This window comes from Pagrus major, chromosome 8 (assembly GCF_040436345.1).
Source record: "Pagrus major chromosome 8, Pma_NU_1.0".
Classification (NCBI taxonomy): Eukaryota; Metazoa; Chordata; class Actinopteri; order Spariformes; family Sparidae; genus Pagrus; species Pagrus major.
The window spans coordinates 31502746-31526992 of record NC_133222.1 but is presented as its reverse complement, the minus strand read 5'-3'; the positions used below and the strand labels follow the sequence as shown (position 1 = coordinate 31526992).

Below are 24247 nucleotides of genomic sequence, written 5' to 3'. Positions count from 1 at the left end.
TAAAACATAGCCAATCTTCTCACCAATGGTCTTGTTTGCTTATGTACATCATATCGCAGCATCAGTACAAAAAATGAGACTGTATCATAACCCGTTAAAAAAACCCTAGAAGTACATTCAACAATGTACCCACTTAACACTTATCTGATCTGGCCATTCAACCACAGTCCATTATCCACACAAAGGCAGTCACTGGCTAAACGTTAAGCAAAACAACAGAACAATGACAGCGGAAGAAACAACACAGCAACAACCTTCAATATAAAAAGGAATACACCGACCTGTGGTTTTTGTGTTTTCATTTGCAATGCAAATAGTCTCTCTTGTCCTTCATCTTTTATAGCCTACTTTACAGCACTTTATTGACAATGTGCACTGCACACGGATGTGGCTGTGTGTGTATGTATGCAGGGGGCTGCTTGCTTGTGTGTTTACTGTTTAGCTGCTGTTCTTGGCTGACAGGGACTCTGGCACCACTCTCACCCCTGTCAGAATGACGGAAAGAGAACAGGTTATGGGGAAAAACTGAGCCATTTGTTTACAGCACAATGCCGACACTGAGGCAGAGAGGGCAACGCCAAACACTCACACCACTAACCACCTCTCTTCTTCACCCCTCTGAGCTACAAAGGTCAGAGAAAACACAATGAAACAGTAATCATAAACACAACCCGAGCAGAACAAACCAAAGACACACCAAGCGGTCTCTGAAATGACCACTCTTATTGAACCCACTGGGGGATGACCTTCCAAATGTCAAATCGAAAACTGGACCTGAAGCGGTTAAAGAGAACACTGTGAGAGATTATATGACCTATTTTATGTCTAAAGAACACAGTCACTGCAGTGGTGTGTGTGTGTGTGTGTGTGTGTGTGTGTGTGTGTGTGTGTGTGTGTGTGTGTGTGTATATGTATGTGAGCAATCCACAAGCGAGATGATGGACTTTTAAGTAGCGCCTGTAAAAATCCGGCCTGAGTCTGATGCCCAGGGATGAGCGCATCAATCCAATCATGCACTTGTCTCAGCTGTGTGATACTTTTACAGGAGAGAAGAAATGCTGGGGGGCAAACAGGCAACAAGAGGTGTCTCGATGTGGAGATTGTTAACAGGGGTAGACCATGCTGTCAAATCCACATCTTCAGTGAGCTGAGATACAGTAGATATGAACAGACCTGTGAATGAGCACAGGGAGACGCACTGATTTGCCCGTTTAGCTGGATACAGTTTGTCCTGCCGTTTGAGGAGGACTCACCACAGGGTATTCATAACTTGCAGCGCCACATTCCTCCTCCTCACCTTTTTACCTGCCACTTTGCACCTGTCCCTTGTTCTCAGCTTACTTAGCACTGTTTTTTCCTCTCACTTTCGCTCTTTGCAGTCGGCATGTGTGATGAATAGTGTTCTTACAGTTCAGTGACACCGTGAGAGGAGGGACGCCATGAATCTTTAATTCGTCCTGTTCATAAATTACTGCCGCGCCATCAACCCTGATCCAGCCTTAATACATTTGCTGCTCTCTGTCTCTGTCTCTCAAATGATCATTAGGGCATCTCAGTGTACTGAGTTGAACATGTCATGACATGACAAAAAAAATCTTGTTGAGAAGATTTAGATAGACTTGACCAGTCAGAGATAACAAGAAAGATGTTGACAGCGTTTACATGCAGATATACGGTATTACAGTATGTGTCCATGGTTGTGTGTGTATGTGTGTGAGGGAGAGAAAGAAAGAGCCTTTGTCATTGTCATCTGAGCACTGAGTTACCATGGCAGTAAAGTCACGTCCTTGTCTATCCTGCCATTTTCACTCTCAATGCTATATTGAGAAGTGTCATTATTCATTTGTGACAATGTGTTGGAGACCTGGTAAGAGATGTCTAATATCAAGGCCGGCATCAGCCACTGCACAGCTATTCTATGTGGAATATGCTCCCGGATATGCAGCCAGGACAGACGGTTCAGTCAGTTCTACTCATACACAGTTAAGCTAATTTATGTTAGTGTCAGCAGTATTTAAATGTACAAAACAATAACATTTACACAGTCGCCTGATAACACGTTCCTCAAGGCGGGCGTCGACAGCACAATGTTTCACAGTTTGTTAAGAGTGTATTCAACGAAGCATAAACACTTTTCATCTTAGTCGAGCAGAATACAGCGAGACACAGATGATTAAAGCTTATTATTCAATTAGCTGAAATAATTAATACTAAGCAAACGTGATATGTCCGTGTGTGTGTGTGTGTGTGTGTGCGTGTGTGTGCGTGTGAGTGAGTGAGTACATTTTCACCTGCAGATAGTGGTGTGGAAAATTCACTGACAATAAACCAGACACAACTTTTTTTAAATAAGCTCATTATTGTACAATAAAATGCAAGGTTTAGTCCTTTTATGTTACACAAGAAAAAATATTAACCATAATCTATTAAACTATTTTATATATTTTTATAGAAATAAACATATATATATATATATTGAGTTTAGTCATGAAATTAACACTATTTTTTAAGGTGAGTGTTAGAGTGTTGAGGATGAGTTCAGCCTGGTCTGGTGGTACGGCAGCGGATACGTCTGTATCTTTTGCCAGACAGCAGCAGGGTGAATAGAGTGTGGCTGCGGTGGGTGTTGTCTTTTAGGCCTAGTCCACACATAAAGGGGTATTTCTGTGAACAGAGTTTTGAAAAAAAGAAGAAAAAAGAAACCAACCTCCATCCAGATATGTGTTTGAGCACCGTTTTATAAAACATCCCCATCCATACAACACACCTGATAATGCATATTTCATGCTCATTTCATGTACACTGGGTATGCAAGTTCACATTCGTCAATAAAGCTACAAGGGGGTCACGTGACGCAAATGTCGGAGTAACAGCTCTCTACCTCGGCTCCCGCAGCTCGATACAGTTTTTCGATGTAACTTCAGACATAGATGTATTAAAAACACTGGGCGAAAGCGGGACACCTGGAACGGATCTAAGAATGCCGAACACCCAGAGGAAGATCACCCAAATGGCTAAATCCGCCAAACTCGTAGACGTTCAGTCGCCTCAAGCTAGCCGAGCTAGCATGGCGGACCACGCACCGCCGCCACTTATGGGTCAAGTGGAGACTGACAGCCTGGTAATGAGAATCACTACCGAGGTGCTCAAAGGCGTTGAGGCCTCCTTCGACAAGAAGATTGACCCTGTCCTCGAAAGGCTAGAGGCTTGTTCGTCTAAACTCGCTGCATTTGATACTCGGCTTACCGAAGCTGAGCAACGCATCTCCGACTCTGAAGATGCTATGGCGAACCACACTGCTAAGCTAGCCGAAGTCGGGAAGAAGCTAGAGACAGCGCTGGATAAAATCGATGAGCTAGAAAACAGGGGACGACGGTGTAATATTCGCATCATCGGACTACCCGAAGGCAGCGAGGGTAGCAACCCTGTCTCCTTTTTTAAAACCTGGTTGCCGGAGCTGCTGCAAGTTAGCTTCAAAGGCGGAGCTGTTAAGCTAGACCGCTGCCACCGGGCTCTCACCCGCCGTCCGCCGCTTGGACAGCGGCCTCGCGCTGTCATCATTAAAGTCCACAACTTCCAAGACAAAGTCCGGATCATGCAGGCAGCCAGGAAAGCGCAGGCTCTATCGTACAACGGAGCTTCAATCATGATATTCGAGGATTTCTCTGCAGCTGTTGTAAAGAAGCGGCAAGATTTCTACTCGGTTAAACAGCAGCTTAAGGAGAGAGGAATCGTCTTCGCCATGCTGTATCCAGCGGTACTCAGGATTAGATACGACGGGCAGGAGAGATTCTTCAAACAACCTAAGGATGTTTCGGCTTTCCTGGAGGGAGTCGCCCGGCCCCCGGGGACTCCTACCCGGGTCCCGGAGGACTGAGGATACCTTTCCTGTTTTGCCTTAAGTGACAATGTGAGACCTGGACAGTAACTCTCGGAACTGGTGAGCATAAGGTTTAGATGTCCGTTGCTGGGTCGCTGCATGTGTTTTTGGATAGGGTTTAATGTTTATTTTGCTAACGCACTTTTGAGGAGATGTTCGGGGCTCTGAGCTCTGCTCAGTGTAGGAAAATGTGTGGGTTTCCCGCTGACCCAAATGATATATTGTTACTTTCTCTTTCAAATTTTCTGAGTTCTAGACCTTTTACCATATTTGGTGTAAAACTATGTCATGTTTATGAATAGAGCTGCGGGCCGTACTTGAGATATGTTCCCAACTAACCTACTTTCGTTTGAGGAAAAAAAAAAAAAAAAAAAAAATAGAAGCTAAAAGCTGGCCAAGCACCTTCCCCTTGGTAAGGGAGAGTAGCTCACACCCCTACTGGGTGTATTAGGCCAAAGTCTGACCCCTATGTGTACCTGTTATTTCTGTTTGATGACTGTTGTATGTAGTTATGGTTCTGAAGTGAGCAAAGCATTGTTTTTTATTCTATGTCTATATTATATGTCCTTTGTTAGTTTCTGGGAGCCCTGGATGCAGTCTATAGTCTTGATCATGGTTTGCAAAGATACTTTTTTCATTATAAAATGGCGAGTGACAAAACCACGCTGAAGATCTGCAGCTGGAATGTGAGAGGGATACACAACCCTATTAAGAGGAAAAAAATTTTGAGTTTCCTAAAAAAGGAGCACGTTCACATAGCAATGTTGCAAGAAACTCATCTGTCTATCAATGAACATTCCAAGTTAAAGCGTGACTGGGTAGGACAGGTGGTTAGCTCTTCATTTACTAGCAAAAGCAGAGGGGTTGCTATTTTGATCAGCAAACACCTGCCCCTGTCTGACATTGAAACAATTTCTGATAAATCTGGTAGATATGTAATGCTGAGGGGCTGCCTCCACGGCCAGGCTGTGTCATTGATGAATATATACTTCCCCCCTGTACAGTCCAATGACTTCATCGCTCAGGTTTTTTCTAAATTTTCTGACTGGATTAATTACAACACTGTAATAGCTGGGGACTTTAACTGCTATTTTTCATCTGCTATGGATAGACTTCCACCAGTGCTAAGTCCAATGACTAAGAGAGCTAAAGCTATTTCAGATACATGCAACGAGCTTGGCCTTGTTGATGCTTGGCGTGTGTTGCACCCTATTGATAAAGAATTCACATATTACTCAACTGTACATAAAACTAGCAGTAGAATCGATTTTGTTCTGACCCCTAAAATTTCACTAAATAATGTAAAGTTCTGTAGTATCGGGGACATTATTATATCGGACCATGCTCCTTCTTTTATAGGTTTAAGCAATTTAAATGTGGGTTTTCAGAGCAGGCCTTGGAGATACAGCCCTTTTTTAAATCATGACCCTAATTTTGAAATCTTTTTAAAAGAACAACTCAATTTCTTCTTTAAAGAAAATAAGACCCCTGATGTGTCCCCCGGTCTGTTATGGGATACTACAAAGGCTTACATCCGTGGACTTGTTATTTCATATACAGCTAGACAAAAGAATAACAGTCGAAAAGAGCAGAGAAAATTGGAGCTGGATCTCCACGAACTTCAGACTGAGTATAACTCTTCCCCGTCTGAGGAGCTGAGAAATGATATTCAAACAGTTAAAACTGCGCTAGAAGCCTTGTTAACCAAAAAAGCTGAAAAATCAATGTTCTTTGTGAGGCAAAGAATGTACGAATTTGTGAATAAACCTAATCGCTATCTGGCTAATCTTCTTCGTAATAGGGCTTATACTCAGAACATTTCATGTATCAGAAACTCGAAGGCCACTATTAGCTATAATAATGTAGAAATTAATGATACTTTTAAAATATTCTTTAAGCAGCTTTATGCCTCGCAATTCAACGAACAGTCACATTATGATATGCGTGAGTTCTTTACGAAAGTAGAGTTACCACAAATTACAATCCAGCAAAGAGAAGATTTATGTAAACCATTGACTCAGAGTGAAATTAAGAGCTGTATTCAATTACTTCCTAATAACAAAGCACCAGGCCCCGATGGTTTCTGTGCAGAATTTTATAAAAGGTTTAACGCCATTCTAACAGATCCATTGTTTGAAATGTTTCAATTTTCATTTGAGGCAGGAACCCTCCCTCCTTCTCTGATGGAGGCAAATATCTCCTTAGTACCAAAAAAGGGTAAAGCGCCAGAAGAATGTTCTTCATATAGACCCATATCAGTTTTGAACCTAGACATGAAGCTTTTAGCAAAAGTCCTAGCCCTGCGTTTGGAGAAAATCCTCCCCAATATCATCACTAATGATCAGACTGGGTTCATTCGGGGGAGATACTCTTCTCATAATGTAAGAAGATTGATCAATATCATTCAGCACTCCTCAATGTACAGCTCCGAGGCTTTGGTTGTTTCTCTTGACGCAGAAAAGGCGTTTGATAGGCTGGAATGGCCTTACCTCTTCTCCACACTTAATAAATTTGGTTTGGGGGACGATTTTGTAAAATGGATCCAGATCTTATATACTTCACCTCTATCAGCTGTAATTACTAATGGGCTCAGGTCTAGTAATTTTAGTATTGAACGAGGCACCAGGCAGGGTTGCCCCTTGAGCCCACTTTTGTTTGCCTTGGCTATGGAGCCTCTAGCTGCAGTTATAAGACAGGATGTCAGCATACCAGGAATCACCTTAAATGGCCAACAGCACAAAATTTCTCTGTATGCCGACGACGTTTTAATCTACCTCAACTCCCCAAGACAGTCAATTCCCAAATTGATAGAGTTAATTAATAAATATGGCTCCTTTTCTGGATATAAAATAAATTTTTCTAAGAGTGAGGCCATGGCACTAGGCAACTCACAATTGTTAGATCCAAACATCTCGCAACCATTTCGCTGGTCTCCAGCTGGCTTTTCCTATTTGGGTATTAAAGTCTCTCCATGCCTAAAAGATCTTTATATGCTTAATTTTACTCCCCTCCTACGTACCATAAAACATGACCTTGATAGGTGGTGTGGCCTACCCCTATCTTTGCTAGGCCGTATCCATCTGATCAAAATGAACATTCTCCCACGTCTCTTGTATTTCTTTCAAATGCTCCCAGTTATATTGTCAAGGAAAATTCTTGCACAGCTAAACAGTTCTATCATATCATTTATTTGGTGCAAAAAAAGACCTAGGCTAAGATACAGTTTTCTTAGTCTGCCTGCCAAACGTGGTGGCTTAGCAGCTCCGTCATTTTCATTGTACCAATTGGCCGCACAGTTTAAATATCTTGTGGAATGGTTCATACAGGACCCTAACTCTACTTGGCTCAGTTGTGAATCAGCCTCTTTAGATAGAATCCCCCTGCGCAACCTGTTATATATTTCCCCAGAAAAAGTATCGTTATTGATAAATGACAATTTGGTTTTAAAGAATATGTTAAATATTTGGAGGCAGGTCAGGAAATTAGAAGGGTACAATAATTGTTTTTCGTTATTAACCCCTCTTCATGATAACCCAGACTTCCCACCTGGCCTTCGGGCTGGTCTCGCTGATTGGAGCCGCAGAGGCATCAAAGTAGTTAGGGACATGGTTCAGGGTGGCTCGATCCTCTCATTTCAGCAAGTTAAAAACAAGTTTGGTGTCACCAATGGTGACTTTCTTAAATATCTGCAGGTTCGGAATTTTATCCTGTCCAAGTCAAAAGTGTTCTCTGGGGGACTTGCCATCTCTCCTATAGAGACTCTATTGGTGGATAATTTACAGCTTAAATTCTTTACCAAACGGCTTTATGGCATACTGTGCGGCTTCAAGGAGGACAACTCCTATAAAGTGAAAGGCAAATGGGAATCTGACCTAGGTACTACAATAGAACCAGAGGACTGGGATGCCCTGTGTAACCAGCCAACCAATGTCTTAGCATCTAATTCAGCCTGGGAGAGGCAATTCAAGATTTTACATCGACTATATATTACTCCTGAGGTCAGACACAGAATGAATCCTGCCATATCAGATCTTTGTACTAAATGTCAGTCTGCCGTTGGCTCATTTTTTCATTGTTTGTGGAGCTGCCCCCATGTCCAGCAGTTTTGGATCATAATTGCTCAACAGCTTGATAAGATCTTTAAGCGCCCTTTACATCTGGGCGCCAGGACTTGTTTGCTGGGTCTGACTGCTGAGTTACCTGCCGATCTTCGTAACACAAAACTATTGCATATTCTGTTACACTGTGCCCGGAAGTGTATTCTACTCACGTGGATCACTGATAAAGCCCCAACCCTAAATCAGTGGTTGTGTACAGTGACAAACATCATCCCTTTTGAAGCCTATTCTACAGCCTTAAAGGACAAACCCTTCACATTCTACAGGATTTGGGACTCTTTCTTTGACTACTTGGGAGCTGCTAAAGCCCAGAGGATGAAATCAGGACTGATGGATTTGGCCTGGAGGGGGGGTGGGAAATAGCATCACCTGTCTTGTTGATGATGCGTATATACGGCATCCCAGATGTAGAGTCCGCTTTCCACTACATGCTCCCTGAAACTCTTGTTTTATTTATTTATTTATTTTTGCCTTTTTGTTAGTTTGTCCGTTTCTTATTTGATTTTAATGTTGGTCTCATTTCTTATTGTTTTTAGTTGCCTGTTTTTGCCTTGTATTGTTTCGGTGGTGTACTTGTCCGTTTCTGTCTTTTATGTGCTTTGTAAAACTTGTTCAATAAAAATATGTTGGAAGAAAAAAAAATAAAATAAAATAAGCTACAAACACTGATAAAAATGTTTGACTCCGTCATTGTTTCCAAAAAAATCTCAGTTTCTGCCTGTCCAGAAGTGAACACTGAACAGTATTTACAACAGAGTTTCTGAATATCTTCATCCTGGCTGAAGTTTTCCAAAAGCTCAGCTTTCAGTGACCTAAAACTTATTTTACGTATACAAAAGGCCAAAACGCATTGAGAAGGCTTTGTTCTAACAAATAGCCATGTAAGTGTAGACATGCTGATTCCCAGGAACCCCCAAACTGTAGACCTGCTCCACCATGGCTCCCCGGATGTAGACAGGGATGAGTGTCTTTGTCTCCTTCTCAAATCAACAATGAGTTCCTTGGTATCAACGATATCAACTCTCATCGCTGATGACAGTGGTCATATTACATGGTTCATGCGTTACCACACATTAAAGCACATTACAATGTCTTGCAAATCATGTTATTTTCAAATGCACTTCAGCAGCTATTAAAAACATCACTTGACCTCCATGCTTTCTTTCCAAGCCCCCCAGCATTGTAGATGGGCATTTAATCTGTATTTATAGAGCTTACTCATTTTTCACCCCCCACTGGAATAATATATTAGCTGTTTTGATAACCAAGAAACTTTTCCCATCTCATCCTCTTGAAAACCCACTGCGAAAATTATGTCTTTGTTATCCTCTGCTGACCTGAAAAAGTCATCTAAGTGGTGATCCATGTTTCCCGTTACTTCCGTCACAGTCACACTTTTCTCTCATCTGCAGCTGGTACAGCACCCAGGAGAGAGGCTTTTAACTACATCTGAGAGACCTGAGCATCATTTTCATAATCTAATTTTAGCTTCTCTGCTTCAGTTGCCACCTAATTTTAAGATTTATCCCCCCAAAAATTTAACAATACTACTTACAGCATACCCTTGACTTTTAAAACTACTATAAGCCAAGACGTACATAAATTTAAATTTAACTGTCTGTGCATGTCTTTGTCATCTTCATACAAATACCTTTCCCTTTTCCATTTCCACTTTGACTAACTCTGATTTTAGTATTTCTCTTGATATGAGACAAAGCAGTTTAACAATTAGCGCTACTCTTTTTAATTATACACATCAATAATGTGAAGTTGAAGGTTTGTTGCGCTGCTCTCGTAAATGAACATGACGTTAAGCTTTTGGTTTCCTCTCTAGAACTCATTCCCACGCATAAAAGCGAACAAAGAATGTGTAAGTTAGCAGATATATTAAACCTTTTCAGGGAAGATTGAAAAAAGACAGACAATGGGCAGTAAACAGAATTAACCAATGACAGCGACAGAACAAGCTAAGGAGAGATAGCGTGAGTGGGATGGAGAAAGAGAGAGGGAGATTATTTGTGTTGTGTTGTGTTGTATAATGTGAGATGTTGTGCTGTGGTTGCAGGATGTCACATCTTAGTCATCCCCAGAAAGCCTCACTGAACGCTGAGAGCTTGGTTAGAGAAAATCTATTTGCCATTGCGGGATGAGGATTTTGCTCAGGATGCGATATTACATTTCATTCAGTTCGCGAAAATGGATGAAACATAACAAAAGCAAAATAAATGGGCTTTTGGACTGCGATTATTTTGCCTCTTATCAGTTGTTACATTTGAATGGTGCCTGTAAATGCCCCCTGAAGGTAAGCAAATGTTCTTCATAGCTGTTGTTTTGCACAACACAACCAAATCAACACAGAATAATACACACACAAAAAGTCCATATCTCGGAGCGTGCATTTGTTAAATTGAAATGCATTCTTCCGTTTATTCACATATTGATCGACTGAAAAAAAGGAGGGGGGGAATAAATTACTCTTTGAATTCGGAGTTACGCTCATAATAGGAATCATTCATCAGCCGCCTCTCTCCCTCTGGGCCTGTGTTACAGCAAACTAACAGCTTGCGCATAGGAATTAAAAACGGATTCTCCCCACCTTCGCTCGCAGCACTTATCAATTATCACCAGCCAATACTTTCTGCTACAATACCATTGGTTATGCCAATAAATCCACCATGGAATGTTTCCGTTCTGTGTTGGAGAGAAAACAAAGGGAGGTTTGGGGCAAATATAAAATCGTACTTTGACAAGAGTATAACAAAGAGATTTCATTACTAAACTTCCTCTGTGGTAGAACAATTGAAACACAGGGAAGAGGCATCAAGGCAGCGTCTCAGACAAGAGATTTAAAGCTCAGCACCCCAGCGCACTCAGTCCTGTCAGCAAAGACATTCCACAAGTCCGACCCCTGGCTTATTGAAACAAGCTTTATATTACGCCACAAGTTAGTTACAGATTCTTTAGAAGCTGCTGCTGCTGCACTGAACTCTTTGATTGGCCACTTGGGACAGTGCAGAGGCGCAGTGTGGGGAAGTGAGGGGCAGACGACGGGCTATGGACAGAGAAAGGGACAATAGATTTTCTGATGATATGAGTCCCAGAGCTTGAGGAGCTGAGCAGATTAATTGATAGTGAAATAATGAGCTTTTAACCACCATGCCTTACTGGAGGACTCTCTTACATACTTCTATTAGTTTTATGTCTTCCTCTCTGCCCGGCAATTGCAATTAACAGGAGAGTAAATCTACTATACATGGGATAAATAAACTACTTCATCAAAGAGTTGTATGAACCAGATTTCCCATTTCTAACGCTTGATAGCTAATTGAATAACTATGGTAAAAGGATTGTATTTATTTAACGCTTTTCATGTCTTAGCGTCGACTAAAAGCACTTTACAGCACAAGTCAACATTCACCCATTCATGCACATTAATACACTGGTGTGAGAGGCTACCATGCAAGAAGCCGCCTGCTCATCAGGAGTGATAACCATTCATAAACACCCATACACCCAAGAGCCACTGGGAGCAATTTTGGGGTTTAATATCTTGCCCACGGACAACAAGACCGAGAGTCTACAGACAAGCTAGCTGCTCTGTGAGGCTGAATTTAGGCACAGCAGTGCTTTGAGATAAATACTAATGCAGGCATGCTAACAAGGTCATAATGGTAATGTGAACATGCCACAGCTGTAATGTCCACCATGACCACGATCAATTAGTTTACCATATTGGTAACATTTGATAATTATCAATAAACACAAAGAACAACTGAGGTTGAAGGGAATGTCAAGTATTTCAAGTAATATGTTGACCTCAAGGTGGTGCAAGATGAAAAGTCAGAGGATCACAGTTGTTTGATTGAAAAGATGAATTTGTGTAGCAAATTTTATGGCAATACTTGTGATATTTGTTGGGACATTTTACTCAAACCACAAGCATTAATCTCACGCCAGTGTTAGCGGAACAGGGATGGGCATCATGGAAATGCATTACACAGCTATAGAGATATTTCAGTCTGAACCAAGGTGGTAGACTGAACTCCTGTTCTCTTACTAAAAATAAATGCAAAACAAAATGAAATAATATGTGAAAGTGATCCACAAACAGAAATGTGTCGTGGAAATTCACACCGAGGACTGACCATATGGTGTGGTCTTGAATCTTCACTTCCCACACACAACTTGCCAAAAGACTAATTCACTTACACCCTCAATGACTTGCCAAAGTAACACCCATGGACTAGCTAACCAAATAAATGATGGCGAGAGGCACAAATAAATGAGAGCCACATCAAGCCTAAAGGGATGGAGACATTCATTAAGCTTAGGGCTAGAGGAATGGTAGCAGCGGGACTCTGAGCACTGCAGCGAGAAAACAGATGATCGCTGAGAGAATGAAGGGAACACCAACAGTACCTACAGTCCCTGCAACTTTTCCTGACCAACTTAGTGTATTTGAACTGAACAGAAGGGGGATTGAGCTATATGGAGGATACGAATGAAGGACAATGGTGTTTATTCAGGTGCACAGAGTTTTGTGTGCCAATTTGCTGGCCACAGAAACACATTTCTGTAAAGTACACAAACAAAAGAACACATTTGCAGAGAAACAAAGCACAGCGTTGGGGGGCAGGCGCACTGGCCAAATTCCCATATAATTGGAATGGGCCAGCGTAATTCTTCATACATCAAACCCTGGTACAGAAACATTAGAGCTGTTTATGTTTCCCTGTCCTCTCCTCCTCTGGTCCATGTGAGCTCATGCATGAATAATGATTAAAAAACATAAGAGAGAAAAATATGCACATGTGGGTACACCATCAAAGTATAAGTGTATCTGATTTGTTCTTTTATTTGAGGAAAACTCACGTGTAAACCATATGTGAAAAACCACAGTGGACCCCTTTATAGTCCAAAGAAACATTTTGGCGAAACATGTCAGTAATCATGTCAGTAATCTGCATCAATAATCTAGACTGTCTATGATCACACGTTCAATCCAAAGACCTGCAGACATATTTGGTGCTGATCTGAGTTGTTGTTGCCATCTGCAAAAGTGTTAGAAACTGACACATCTCTGGTGATGGCAACGATATGTTTGTAGGTTTGGCAGAGCACAGCAGCAGCTGTTCTTGTGGCCTCCTCCAGCGGCTTTCACATGGTGCTCTTCAGTGAATCAAAGCCTTTTTACTTTTTATATGGCTCTCCTGGCGGATGTATTGTCGATCATCTTTACTGCCATCTTTTACTGAGGCTGTATTGTCTTTGCTCGCTTTAAAATAGAAGGCTATTTTTCTTTAAAGGTCCCATATTATGAAAAACATGTTTTCTCTGGTCTCTACATATATAAACTGGTCCTCCCTGAGCCTACCAACTCCCAGAATGAGGAAAGCAAACGAGTCCTGCATCGTCTCTGCAGCCCACCCACTGGTAAAACGGGGCTCCTACAGGCTGTTCAGATTCAGCTGTTGTGATTTGCATAGGCCGGCCTCCTCTGCGCGAAAACACTCCCCCCCCTCCCCGAAGATATCCGAGAGGGGGGCGTTCATCCCCGAGGTGAAGTTCGGTGTGTCCAGCGGTAAGATAGCAGTGTTTTGCAATGTTGTCGCTCAGAGCTAGACATGCAAATTGCCCTGTTGTTGATTGTAAAAATAACATAAGTGCCTATATTCTGTCCCAGCTACAGAAGAACAGAAGAGACAGTGGTTGCGTTTCATTTTTAATGACAACGTGCCGGCTACGGTTCCTGTAAGTCTGTTCGTGTGTGCTAACCACTTCACATCGGACTGCTTCAGTTGAGCGACTTTTAGACAGCTGAACTTCAGGACCACGGATGGGTTTGGGACAATACATTTCGAATACAGCGTTGTTGGACCTCTGACAGCTGTGTGAAATTGATGAAAAACAGTATAATATGGGACCTTTAAATGACAGTGTTACCTGGATATCTGGACTTAAATTATTTTCCACTTTCTTTAAAGGTCCAATCGGACAGTTATTGATGAATGTGTTGTGCCAAATATGGCATCTCTAAGGTTGTGCAATTATGTTAATTGATGATAATTAAGGTCACATGAGTGTGCCTCAAATTTGAGTGATTTGAATTAATCAACATATGCATGAATCTGACTGACAACAGATGCCTCTGAACATTTGATTAATTTGTTTTTTTATGTTTTTAATTTGCAATTACGATTACTAGTGTATGAATATCTTGTGCATGACACCCAGTGCCTGTGTTTACATCGCTAAGCAGGCTTTCCCTACAAAACTCTCCATTTTGTGTCCTCACTTAAAGGAACAGTTTGCCAAATTGGGAAATAGCATGTTTCTTGCCAGGATGACAAGATTGATATCACTCTCATATCTGTGCAGGAAATTTGAAGCTAGTGGAGGCTTTATCTGGCTTAAGAGTTTTTTGTTTGTTTTTTTCTACAATGTTGTGTCATGTCAGGACATGGAGACTGGACATGGGTTTATAAAACTTTGCTAAAGGCTTAAAGAGTCAGGTACCTTGGCAAAAATGGCTTACAGTCTAACCCAAGCGCTGAAATAAATGTTGGCAACATATATTTCTGCAAACCACAGATATATTAAAACTTCATATTTCTTTATGTCACAACTGAACAATTCCTTAGGTTCAATTTTGAGTTAACTTGAGAAAAACGTTGTGTTTATGATCTAGTTAGGTTAAAGCACAAAAACCAATTGGGTTAGGAAATGATCATGTTTTGCTTGAAAATACTGTTTTTGTCGGCAAAAAAGTGGCTAGAGGTGTCATGCAGTCTCCTTAAATATCCATAGTCACGCTCACAAATGTCATTGGAGACAGATTCTTTATTCTTTATGGCATTTTTCTCACCTAAAATGTCTTCAGAAGCCAATTCTTCTAGCAAGGTTTCCAAACAAGCAATCATTTGAAGTTCATTTTGAAATCCCGGAGCACACGGCCCAAAAGTGGCGTCCGTCCAATCAGGTGCAGCCAGTGAGTGTTTGCTGGTTGACCGAGGGTGTAGCCTGTTTTTACAAAGCGCGTAAAGCTGGGAAGCATCGCATGGCCTCGCCTGAAATGACAGCCCTACCTAACTGCACCACAGCAAGTGAAGTGTCATCACAAGATAAAATTGGTTATTCAACCTAACGAAATGTGAAGTTTTAACATATCAGTGGTTTGCAGAAATGGACATTTCCAACATTTATTCAGGCAATTGGGTTGGGTTTTTCATGGCAGGCAAGACCAAAGCATCCATAGCAGACTCAAGCAAACACAGGGATAAAAAACATGCAAACTACTAACTAACCTGCGGCGCAGCTCTGGACCTGCCCTGGCAGGGAATCTGACCCAGGACCTTATTGCTGTGAGGCAACAGTGCTAACCACTGCCCCTTTGGACAGCTAACCTGCTGCTGGCTGTAGCTTCATATTTGCAGCACAGACACAATGTGATATCAGTATATACAGTGATATCAACCTTGTCATCTAAATCTTAGCAAGAAAGCAAATAAGTGTACCCTCTGAAATATCAACCTAAAAACAGCTCATGAATGCTCTTATTCACCCAGGGCATTGTTATTTGATCACTGCTACATTAGTAATACTAAATTACAGCAACCTTTTCAATCTTTAATGACTCAAACATTTTCAGTTTTGAGGAAGTGTAAATAAAGTAACTGATCTTAAAAAAAGCCCCACACACCAACAGGATACTTACTCTGAGACTGTGCCCCAGCTGACCCGGCAGTCCAGTGACTTCTACCTGTGCCATGTCATCTGCATGTGCACCGAGCCCATGGATGAACAGGACAGGACTGCTGTACGTGACATCTTGCTGGGGAACCAGATTCAAATCTCCATCCACGTAGAAGCTGGGGTCCGACACCTCAAATTTAACGTCCTCATTGCCCGCGCAGTCATCAAACTCGACTGGAAGAAACACACAGAATAAGTAGAAGTTATGCCTTCACTCCGCACAAATTACAAACAATGGGAATGCCAAGAAAAACCTGCCATAGGAAACACAGTCACAGGTATACACTACACCGTAAAGAACAGAACTGGAGGGGTTGCCAAACAATCCACAAAAACAAGTAATAGTCGGATATAAAACAGATGCCCTGAAGATAAACAGATACCCTGAAGAAAGAGTAGGATGTTCTGAAAGGCTCTGTCAGCGAGGGTATAATAAAAGTCAGTGATCTCTACTCACACAAGCCTGATGCAATATTTATGACCCATTTCACAACATGCTATTAATGTGTCTGGCTTTGCTTTTGCAGGCTGTTGCATTCACTACAGAGAGGGCAGTGGCACCCAGTTGCAGGACTGGATGAGAAGAAAGGATTTAAGGTACAGGAGAAGAAAAGTGTCACCTGTGAGCTTTGTGCGTGTGACGCGTGCACATGGGAGCTTGTCTTGTCTGACTCAGGGAGATAGCGCCAAGGACTCTACCAGGCTTTATCCCTTCTGATCATGTTCATCCTCTCTTTATCTTTCTCGCACACTCCCCTCGGTGTCGCGACATGATCCCCATGCCGCCCCCACCCTCAGCCCTGACGATCATCCCCTCCCTCATCCTTCAGCTCCTCTTTACCTCAGCCTCCTGTCATGCTTCCTTATGGTCATTGATCGTGGCAGGGCTGGTCCCAAAGGAAGCCTGCAAGCATGGACGTGTACACGTGTTGCTGATTAGTAGAGCAGGTGGGACGGGTCTCACATGGCTCCGTACCTCAGTGCGGGTGCTGCTGCAGACATATGTCGGCTTATATAAGTCTTCATCATTTCTTTTTAATTCTGTCTGATATCAGAAATTGTATGTAATTGAAACACAACGAGGATACTCCATTTGGCTATCATTATGAATGCAGCCTCATGTTTCTGGACTGAGATGTTCCAGAGTCTAAAAAAACTACTAGTTTTGCTCATCGGAAAAGAACTGAAGAAAAAAAATGAGATTAGGTTATGTGCCACCACTCCACTGCGACAAGGACGGGGCTGTCAAGACAATATCCTGCATGATTCATCAATTATGGATGTGATTCTTTCAGCTTAACATAACACAGAAAACTATGTGGTAACTCATGACCAGCTGAAGGAAATTGTTCAGAAAAGATCTGGAAGTCTCTCATGCCTGTGTTCTGTTCACACTGGGGACTGGGAGGCCAGATTTCTGAGGAAGAAATGGGTTCAGATTCAAGCCCATATTTATCAAGTTTTTCAGAGCAGCTTGTGGCTCAGTAGTGGTGTCTCTCTGAAGATAAAACACAGCTCCAGTCTCCAGTGCAAAGGCTGTACTCTGCTGAACCAACTCATCAAAAGCTGTTGAACCCGCCCTACCTCACAAATACAATGTATTTCAATCATTGCCATACAAATATTTTCACAACCAGCATCTGATGCAGTTTTTTATGGTTATTAACAGAAAGACTCAGGCAAATTTTCATCTATAAAATAAACCATTTGAGTCAATTTATTAAATCAGATTGAAGTTCATTTTTCTGTATTTAGTTTTGAGGCACTATTTTTTCTTACAGCTATATGCTCAATGTACAATGTAACCTCTGAAGAAGATAGGTTGGGTTGGTGATATCAGGTCAGATGCCACCTCACAGCTTCAATATTTGATTACCTCATGTTGGGATTAGACTCAACAGTCAACTATTGTTCTCCAGAAGTTGCATTGTGTTGCTTTAAAGTTATGATATAATCCTTGAGATTTAAAAACCAACCCAAGACTCATACTATTTATTGTTGGCATTATAACAACAATTCATTGTACCCACTAGCTCTGTATACAGTAGCATATATTCAGGATTATACGCAGGATTCAAATTACCTATGAATTTATATACGAGGGATTCACAAGAAAACATTCAAGCATGTAAAATCACCTTCACTGTTTTTAACTGTATCTCATTGATACCAGTAGAACTGTTGTAGTTTATTCCCATTAAAAGAGCATATTCAATGGCAAATTGACTTGCATTTTTGTAGCGCTTTTCTGGTCCATCTACTACTTTAAAGGACTTTACAACATTTGTCACTTTCACTCATTCACACATAGGCGTGTCACGATTCTCCAAATCCTCGATTCGATTCAATTTTCGATTCTAAGGTCACGGTTCGATTCGATTCTCGATTTTTACATTTATTTTTTTTTAAAGCACAGGTTGCTATGCCATTTTTAGACTAGACTTTTATGCAATATAATATCTGACCTTTGTTCGCAATGTACCACACTACATTGTCAAATTCAAAACATTTATTAACAACATAATGTAACAATAACTTATATCTTCAGTCAATTGGAAACTTAAACAAAATAACCTGCCATCTAGTTTCTCTTTTGTAACTGCAGTCTTCTTCACAGAAGATGACATTCAAGTTCACAACAAAACAAACAAAAAAATAAAACAGCCATGTCCATAGTCTTCTCTGAACAATTAAGTGTCTTAACCAACTATTTCCGAACAGCTGAACATATACAAGGTGCGTAAGGTGTGAGTGGGCGAGCGAGAGTGAGGGAGCGTGCGTACGTGCGGACAGTGAATGAATGGGAGAGGAAGGAGAAGCGAAAAGAGTAGCAGTAGTAGCGACAGCAATAAAGTGAACAATACAGGCTGCAGTTTGGCTGTGAATAAAGGTGACGGCTCCTCAAGATACAGCAAAGCTGCCTGGTATTATTTCCCCACCAGCTTAACACGTGAAAGGGGGTTCACCCCGAAGGTAAACATAAACTTCGGCCCTGGAGAAAATCATCTCCCCTGTGCTTCCCGACCACGGTCCAGGAGCCGAACAGGAATGGTGTAACACCATGCTATCGTTTGACTGGCTGTAGCTAATAGCTACTGGCTTAGCTAGTAGCTAAGTTAGAGGAGGTTGACTCGCAGCACTTCAACACGTGTGTTTTTTTCCCCTTGGCAAGCCGACCGGACGTGACATGGGGGCGTGGCAGCATCGACGATTCCATTTTTTAATTCGAAGTTCGAGATTGTGAATTAATTTCACACACACATTCATACACTGATGGCAGGGGTTGCCCATGTGCCAACCTGCTCAGCAGGAGCGATACTTCTATGTTCAGCCATTCACACACATTCAAACACTGATGAAACAGCCATCGGGAGCAATTATGCGTTCAATTTCTTGCCCAAGGACACTTGGTCATGCAGCTGGAGCCAGAGATCGAACCAGTGCTCCACAAAGCTACCACAGCCCCAGCTACATTTGCTGCTGTGTCTTTTCTTTATTAAAGACTGAATTGGTCTGACACAGAGTGGCTTTCATTCTAAAGAAGCCTTGAGAAACAAAATGCACTTATATCAGTAGGGTTAGCACTTTTGATTGATCATCACATTCATTTTATGCATTTTTTGACAGCAGATCAGCATGTAGTGGAATCTGAGAAGAGCAGCCCCTCCTTTAATAAGCCAAGATTGGCTGCCTTTTTTGATGTTATCGTAACACTAAAACTTAGCTCTGCTTTACACAGGTACACCAGGCGCCCTTCTGTTGTATTCCTGCCAAAAAAGCTGCTCAAAAGCTATTGTTGTAAAAAATGTAGCATTAAGCTGTATTTTGTTACAACCAGTACTGGTACCACAACTGGTGTTAATAAATGGACCAGGATTGAAATCCTAAGGATTTTACTTTGAAAATACAATTGTTCTGAATATTTAGCAAATATAATTAATATAATAAGAGCTTTTAGGAGAATCAGAAAGCTTCTCTAATTGTTTGCAGGTTTTTAATAAATAGCTATTTGCATGTATGCATATGCACTTGTGTAGTGTGTATATTTGTGAATGTCAATATTCATGTTTTTTAATGTGCAAACAAATGTAATATTGAGAAATAATAAGAACAATGGCACTAATATATTCATTATTCAATCGTTATTATTTACAAGGTTGCATGGGATTGCTCCCATATGACTAACGCCCTGTATTCCTGTGAATCTTAACATATATATATATATACATATATATATATATATATATATATATACATATATATATATATATATACACACACATATATACATATATATATATATACACATATATAAAGCAGTAACTACCTTTTAATTGCAGAAGAAGTACAATCCTCACTGGATCTAATCATTAATAACTAACAGACCTAATGCATACAGATTAGTACAAAGTAAGGGAAAGACTGCTCAATTTAAGCATAATTCATTGTTGTATCCAACGTATTATTTTAGTGCTAAGATTGCTGCAACTGTTATTGTTAATGCTTCTTATTAAAAAGAGATGCAATGTAGATTGGATTTATAGCAATTCACTAGAAGACTTTCATTCAACCTTCTCTTCCATCCTCCCCACTGTTTTCCCTTTTAGAAAAATTGGTTTCTTGTCTGATTTAAACTCATCAATCCGCACACGTCTGTCTCCCATCACGGCAGCACCAAGTGAAATGGGAAAGTCCACGGTTAGCACTACCTGACTATAAAATCAATAGACTGAAGTCTATCAAAGCACTCATTTAGTACACTTAACCTTTGTGACTGTTTAGTCTGGCTTCTTTTATCTGTCTCGCTGCAGACATTTGAAAATCTTCCCTCTGGACACAATCGTTTTCTGCCATCTGGATGAGGGTAAGAATAGCAGGGCGAAGAATAGAGGGTGGGAGAAAAGAAGAAGGGAAAAGGAAAATGAAAAATAAAATGACGGGCTTCAATGGACACTGAGGGAGAGCTACAAAGTCAACAACCTACTCTCCAGGGAAACAAGGCTCCATCTCAATATTCAACTCTCACTTCTAAGCCAAAGCATGAAAGATGTGTTCATTTCCATTCCCATTACAAGCCTCAGATTTATTTCAATAACATGGGCGCGCTCTTTAGAGCCTGCAAATTGCAGCGCCAAACAGTGTCAGTGGCATTTCAAAGGCAGCCAGAGACTGTTTGATGGTATTCTAATGTTGTCAGGTTTTGGGGGATTTCAGAGGAGAGCATGGTGAGCTGGCGGCTTTGAAGTCGGGCAACAATGACAGAACGCGACTTCCCCCCCGCTCACCACCAGCACCGCCACCACGCACCCACTCTCTTTCTTCAGAGTGCTGGCTCAGGGTTGAAATAACTGTGCACGACATGGATTAGGGTCGCCAAAATCCCTCACTGATGACTCAAGAGGAGAGGGAGGGCTGTGATGGGGAGAGGGGGGTCAACTTTTTTTTCAACTTTTTTGACATTCAAGTTGCTTTCAGGCCGAAACCTCCTGTGGAGCCTGTGAGAGGCAAACGTTCCAGAAACTCCGTCACCTAGGGCCTTGGTTACTGTTCAATCAGCTTTCTTGGTGACAAAAACAGCACTTCAAAGTTCTCATTTAAGCTTTTACTGAGAAACGCTTTTCCTCAGGGATTGTATAACTGACATTAAATCAGAAACCTAATTGAATAATTGAATGTACAAAGCAAACACATTGTTTTAACTACACCAACTGTCAACCAGGGATGTGTAAGTCAGAAAATTTACACGAAACAATGACACAATGACACTAAAACACTCTACTTAAAAGTATAAATATATGTTTTATTTTGTCATCATGTCATTACCTTCTTATAGATCGAACATGAAAAATGTTCAAACAAGACCATCAAAACAATGAAAAGAAAGTATCAACCCGCAAAACTGCAATCTTGATTTCCTGCCTCTCAATGATGAAGCAACATATTTTGACACCCGGCATTATCCAAGCATATTTACATTGGCTCCACTCTCTTTGTCAGCCACATAAATAGGATTTTTTTTCCTCCCATCCTCTGTCAGCTACTAAAGTTTTCCTTTGAGGTTTTTTGAAGACAATTTTCTGTCTCGTAACTAAATGTCAAGTCTCCATGATGGGAGAGATGGGAATCAGAGGAGTAATCTCAAAGGTGGCAGCACGGGTGTGTTTGAGCTGATAGCTGCCGTGTCTAACAGACAGAGTGTGCTCAGCCTCATAAAAAAGGCTCAGGAGAACACCGTTCTCAAATAATCACCTGGTGTTAGGAGAGGGAGCTGCTTTTGAAAATGTATTTACACCCGGAATTGTATTTTACCCCAGAGTTTCCTATCACAGAGCATTGTGTAAGTCCCATTAATGGGATTCAGTGGTAACAAGGCTTGTGCTTTTCAGCTACGAAGATAACAGTTTAAAAGACTTTGCCAGCTGAGGGAATCCTGAGTCTTTCATCATGGGTTTGATTGTGATGATTAAGATACCCCACTGCCACCGTTACTTGTGTGACTCCAACCAATCCCATCATGTCAGATGTGGGACTGTTAATCATCTGGTAAAGCAGAAAAGTGTGTAGGATCTGAGATCTTAGTATTTTTCATGTCACTCACAGCAGGGATTGTATTCTGAGTTTGTCAGTAAATGTGGTCTGTGCATACACCTTTGTGTGCGTAAGTCTGCTAGTTCCCTTTAATCATACCGTGATGTATGGCACTGTCCACCACACTGGTGACTAAAGCCAATTAAAGTACAGTTACTTTCTGATATGAGAAGGCATCACATTGTTCTTACATAGACTGTTAAAGGCCAGCCCAGCATGCTGTCTACCTGGAAAAATGATATGAAAATGAAATATTCTCTCAACACATGTAAACTACCCCTAATATTCACAACATCATGCTAGCCTGGTGCCTGATTAACATACATGTTTTAAGTTATGTGCACATTTCAGTTTTGTGTGGAATATGTTCAGTTCCACATATTTGATCAGAGTGCCTTTAAAGCAACATCTGTGTTGAAGCAGTAAACAAAAGGCAAAACTGAATCACCAGAATTCAAAAGACATGAATTCTTTCATTTCTCGTCCCATTTTTTGATCTATTGTTTTTGTATTTGTTTTGTTTTTTTCTGTCAGTGTATCCATGTATCCATGGCAATGATGGCGCATGCAGACGCAACCAGGTCTGGTACCCTTCAAACTTTGCTCCATTTTTGTTTTTTAACCGTTTCTTTTTTTGGCTTTATTAGCTGAAGAAGTATTACCAATGACAGAAATCCATTAATCAGCATTGGAGAAGAAAGTGTGGGATTTGGATTAAGAGCAGTGGACATTGGGACGATCACTCGACATGGCATCTTTCGACCATCCAACCTCATCATCTGGCTACGGAATAGGAGCCAAGCTCATCTATCTTGGATTTAAGGCTGCTACTTTCTAATATCCGGTTGCATCTTTACAGAGACCTGCCTCCACCACAGCATCCTGGATCAAGCTGTTGCACTCGAAGGGCGGGCCATGTTCTGAGCAGACTGCTCAGCACAAGGCAGACTCTGTGTTTACATCACTGATGCTTAGTGCTTTCCCAGATGTCGAACTTTTAAGATGCTGCCCATGTTATCATCACCATCTTGTCACTGATGTTTACATTCACCCCAACACAAATGAAAAAAATGCATTACTTGTATCTACTGTATGTATATACTGTAAATAACTGTGTATATGTTCTATGTTTGTTTAGCACGAAGGAGTAACACACTTTCAATGTTCTGCAACCCTGTGTTTTATAATGACTAAAAAAATCACCCTGAACCTTGATATATCTATGAACTGTGTCCATCTTTCTTCCAATAATACAAGACCAAGAGAAGAAAATAACCAAAAACTGTTTTGTTGCCGTAAAGAGATTGTTTGGATCAGTAAACAGCCAATATTCTAAATGATGGTCTTGTCAGCCTAAAAATAATTTAAGTGTTGCTGTACCTAATGGTCCCCCCTATATAATGATATACTGTGTGTATATAAAAGTGTTCTTTACGCTACCATGTTATGTTTACATACCACTTAAGCTGTAATTATGCCTCTGCGGGCACAGGTTCAAAGATGTATTTCTTCCATACTTGTATGGATTGGATGTGAGAATGTTGAATCAACCAATCAGCTTGCTTCAGGCACAGTTCCACTCTATGTGTTGCAGAGATGTGAAAGGTGTGTCCGTCTGCTCCTCTGCGAACCACTACCACTTATCGTTACCCATAACACCATTCTCTGTGGAGGTTTGGAAAACATTTACATGCATCTCAACAGAAGCACAATTCTTGCTTAAACGGGGCAGCTAGGGCTAAGGAGGTAGAGAAGGTCATCCAATGATTACAGGGTTGGCAGTTGGACATGTCGAAGTTTCCATAAGCAAGAAACTAAACCTTAAATTGGTCCCCAAGGTCAGGCCAGCACCCTGCAAAGTAGTTTCCTGCCATTACTGTGACTCTGTGCATGAATGGCTGAATGAGCA

General features: G+C 41.2%; 1 protein-coding gene across 1 annotated transcript in view; it reads right to left on the bottom strand.

Moving 5' to 3' along the window:
• cdh13 (cadherin 13, H-cadherin (heart)) overlaps positions 1–24247 on the bottom strand; it is a 383964-nt gene that overhangs the window by 233297 nt on the left and 126420 nt on the right. The window contains exon 4 of the mRNA XM_073472809.1: positions 15713–15924. Coding sequence (XP_073328910.1) covers positions 15713–15924 — 212 coding nt within the window. The remainder of the gene's footprint in view (positions 1–15712; positions 15925–24247) is intronic.